Consider the following 3965-nt stretch of genomic DNA (forward strand, 5'->3'; position numbering starts at 1 on the left):
TGGCCAACACGCAGTCCTTACACATGGTGCCCTGACACACACGACACACACGACACACACGACACACAAACAGCAAGGACCAAGATGACGTCAACTGTTGGCTGTGTGTCCTATGTCAGTTCACAAGTTGTTCCGTTAATCCATAGAAAAGGAAGGGCTAAATGAATGAGTGAATATATGAATGAACAGGTGAATAGGTGAATGAGTGAATGGAAGGATAAATGAACATGTGAATTGACAATGAATGAGTTGATGGATGAATGAATGAATGGATGATGAATGAATGAATGGACGAATGAACGAGCGAATAGATGAATGAACGAATTGATGGATAAATGAAGTAGAGAATGGATAATGAAGGAGTGGATGAATGAATGAATGCATGAAACGAACGAGTGAATATATGAATGAGTGAACGGTGAATGAACGAGTGAATGGATAAACAAATGAGTGAATGGGTAAATGAATGAGTGAATGATAAATTGATGAATGAATGGATGAATGGATGAAAACATTTGAAAGTGTGAATAACTATTTCTGTGGAATAAACGACAGCAACATCAGTTTTAAGGCTTGAGAAGAGGTCTGATAATTTGGCAGTATGTTAATTATCTGTTAATTATCTCAAGACTTTCCTTATAGTCCTCATGCTTCAGTTTTCACTCAAAAAACTGGAGATACATTTGTATTTTGGAGCCTCTGCTTTTAAATAAATAATAATAATAACGGTAATTATTATTATTAATATTATTATTATGGGATTTTTGTTGAACACCTGAATTCAAGTCTGTTGTCAACACAAGCTGAAGAGATTTGGACGTTTTGTTCTGTGAAATAAAAGAAGAACAGAAGCTGTGAAGTTTGACGTATTTATGAGGTATTAATATAGAGAAAAGTACGGCTGGAGAAACCACGTCAAACACAGCTCTGGGACTTAAAGGTGCAGGCAGACTGAAACAAGGTTTTGGGTTGACATCATTTAAAGTTGTTCAGATTTGAAATCCAAACATCTCGCTGATCACGTCCAGGATGAAAACAACCTTATCGATTCATATTAACTGAGCATCAAATTGACGAAGCACTTTAACGAAGATCAGGAAATGAAACGGACTCGAAACAGGGAACTCAACAGTACAACAGAATATTAATTGTGCATTTTCTTGCAAAACAGAACCAAAATGGGATGTGATCAAAGTCATAATTTTTTATTATAATTTTATTTTATCGTTCATCTATATCTTCTCAGCGTAGTTTTAATTACCTATCAATTTAATTATTTATTTATTCTATGTGTTTTCTTCTTTTAGCAGTACTCCACCTTCTTATCTGTGGTCTGTCAGTGTAAAGTGCATTTTAACGTATGAAATGTGCCATAGACACAGGTGGCAAAACCCCATCCGGAAAGTGAAAGTCCCAACCATGGATTTACTCCACCCATGTAGTAAACCAGTTGATTCTGATCAACACAACCCTTCAGTCACGGTGGAGACTAGTTAATGAAATCAGATGGTTTAGTACATGGGTGGATCAAATACACAGACAGGGTATTGCCACCTCTGGCCATGGGCCTGAAAAAAAGATTGATTGGTTGGTTGGTTGGTTGATCCTGAGAGGCCGTACCTTGATGCCGTAGCGCTGGCGCATGGAGCTCCTCATGGACATGGTGACGGGCGGGATGCAGCCGAAGATGTCCAGCAGGGGAAGGCAGAGACACTGACCGTACGTCTTGGTGGTTTTACAAGCAAAGCAGGGACAACACCAGAAAGCAAAGCAGCCTCCAGTCCAGAATCCAGAATGAAGCCATGCACACAACAGAACCAGATACATACATCAACACCACAGACAGACACCACTGACTTGTCTGTCCGACACTGGTGCAGGACCATACTGACCAGTTTGACAGTAACAGTGTTTAGAACGAGACCAGACTGATGGATAAGCACATGGACACCTGCACACAGTCTTTCCTAAATTTGGGTTTCTTTTCACCTCATCTGATCTCAGTTACCAACACTGTGGACAATTTTTGCACCTTTTGTTCAGCTGTGTGGGATGGATGAATATGGCTAAGAAGAGACCGGCATAATGTAATATAACATAATATAATACACATTACAGATCTGTTTCAAACTGTAACCAGTAATGTAGTCAGCGTCTTTGCCAGTGTTTCTGTTATTTAGCCTCTGGGAGCTACTGTGCTTGCACGCTTCAGACTGTAATCTCAAAAACTATTTTCAAATAGTAAAATTATTATCTGACTAAAGTCTAATACCTTATAATATCTAATAACATCTAATATCAAATAATGCAACATAAATTCTAACATCTGATAACATCTAATAACACCTAATATCAGAATCAGAATCAGAATATTAGCCATGTAGGTTTGTACATACATGGAATTTTACCCCGGTTTCATGGTTCTCTTTGTACTTAACATAGAATTATATATATATATATATATATATGCTTATATGTTGGTGAAAACTTGACACGTTACATTACAGGGGGGACATTCTGTGGTTCACCTATCACCAGATTACGACGTTAAAAACACAGAGGAATAATGGTCCATGAACTTACATTCAGCTATATCGTCACAGCAGTCACACACCCCAGTTGTCCATTCATCTGTGCCATTCAGCGTCACAGGCTCACTGATGACAGCTCTGGGATTCATTTTGAGCTGCGTGAGGAAAAAAGAGAAAACCCCTGAGACACATCGGCGACATATAAAACTCATAACCAACTTCATAACTTGTATTATCTAAACAAAGGGTAAGACTTGGGATAAGCACCAGCACCCACCACAAGCCAAGCGCTGCTGAAGCCGGACGGCTGCTGGCACCCAAACTGAGATGAGTGTTTTCTGTTTAAAAGTGGGCTGGTTAGGACATCAGACATTTGTAAAAGCGTTCATAAAAAGACAAGTTTTAAGACAAGACTTTAAAGAAGCTAGAGACTTGGTTTGTCTTAGTTCAACAGGAAGAGCGCTCCATAGTGTGGGGAGCTCTAACAGCAAAAGCCCCATCACCCTTTGTGACAAACCGAGACCTGGGGATAACCAGCAGGGCTCCATCTGCAGACCTTAATGGTTGAGAGGATATATACCAAGTCAATAAATCAGAAATGTACGTAGGAGCAAGACCATTTCAAGCCTTACAAGTGAGCAGTAAAATTTTAAAATCATTTCAAAAGATTACAGGGAGCCAGTGTAGGGAGGCAAACACAGGAGGGATATGGCCATGCCTCCTTGTCCCGGTAGTGAGCTGAGCAGCAGTGTTTTGTACCAGCTGCAGATGGTGGAGGGAGCCCTTGCTGATACCAGAATAAAGTGCATCACAACAGTCAAGCCGAGAATAGATAAAAGCATGTACAACTTTTTGCAGATCGGCAACGGATAAAAATGACCTAATTCTGGAGATTAGCTTGAGCTGGAGAAAACATGACTGAACAACATGTTTGACTTGATTATCAAAACTGAGGTCAGCATCGACTATTACCCCAAGATTCCTAGCAGCCTGCTTAAGACTACCTGACAGACCAACAACATCAGTAACAAAAGGGCTGATGGGATTCTCGGGACCGAACAGAATGACCTCAGACGTATCATCGTTAGACATGAGGAATGTTTCGGACATCCAGGATTTAATGTCAGAGAGGCAAGTTGTGAGATTAGCTAGGCTGCTGGGATCTGTTGGTTTTAGTGGCATGTATAACTGAGTGTCATCAGCATAAAAATGGTGGAGCACATCGTGATTTTGAATGACCTGGCCAGAGGGCAGCGTGTATATAGAAAAGAGAAAGGGGGCCAAGAGTTTGAGGATATCTCTTTCCTGGTCCATTTATTTGGGATATAAACTGCTGCGATCCTCTGAATCCATCTCTCGAACCCTCCTGGGTTTTGACATTTTCCTGCACTTCTCAGTCTCCAACTGTCTGGCCTCGCCACCTGGCCTCGCCAT

At 40.6% G+C, this 3965-nt stretch overlaps 1 protein-coding gene across 1 annotated transcript in view; it reads right to left on the minus strand.

Moving 5' to 3' along the window:
- LOC130117104 (cornifelin homolog B-like) overlaps positions 1-3965 on the minus strand; it is a 4101-nt gene extending 136 nt beyond the window's left edge. The window contains exons 1-4 of the mRNA XM_056285251.1: positions 3894-3965; positions 2584-2686; positions 1621-1775; positions 1-31 (exon numbers count right to left, since the gene is read on the minus strand). The exon at positions 1-31 is cut by the window's left edge and continues 136 nt beyond it. Of these exons, the coding sequence (XP_056141226.1) occupies positions 1-31; positions 1621-1775; positions 2584-2686; positions 3894-3965 (361 nt within the window). The remainder of the gene's footprint in view (positions 32-1620; positions 1776-2583; positions 2687-3893) is intronic.

Source organism: Lampris incognitus, chromosome 8 (assembly GCF_029633865.1).
Source record: "Lampris incognitus isolate fLamInc1 chromosome 8, fLamInc1.hap2, whole genome shotgun sequence".
Classification (NCBI taxonomy): Eukaryota; Metazoa; Chordata; class Actinopteri; order Lampriformes; family Lampridae; genus Lampris; species Lampris incognitus.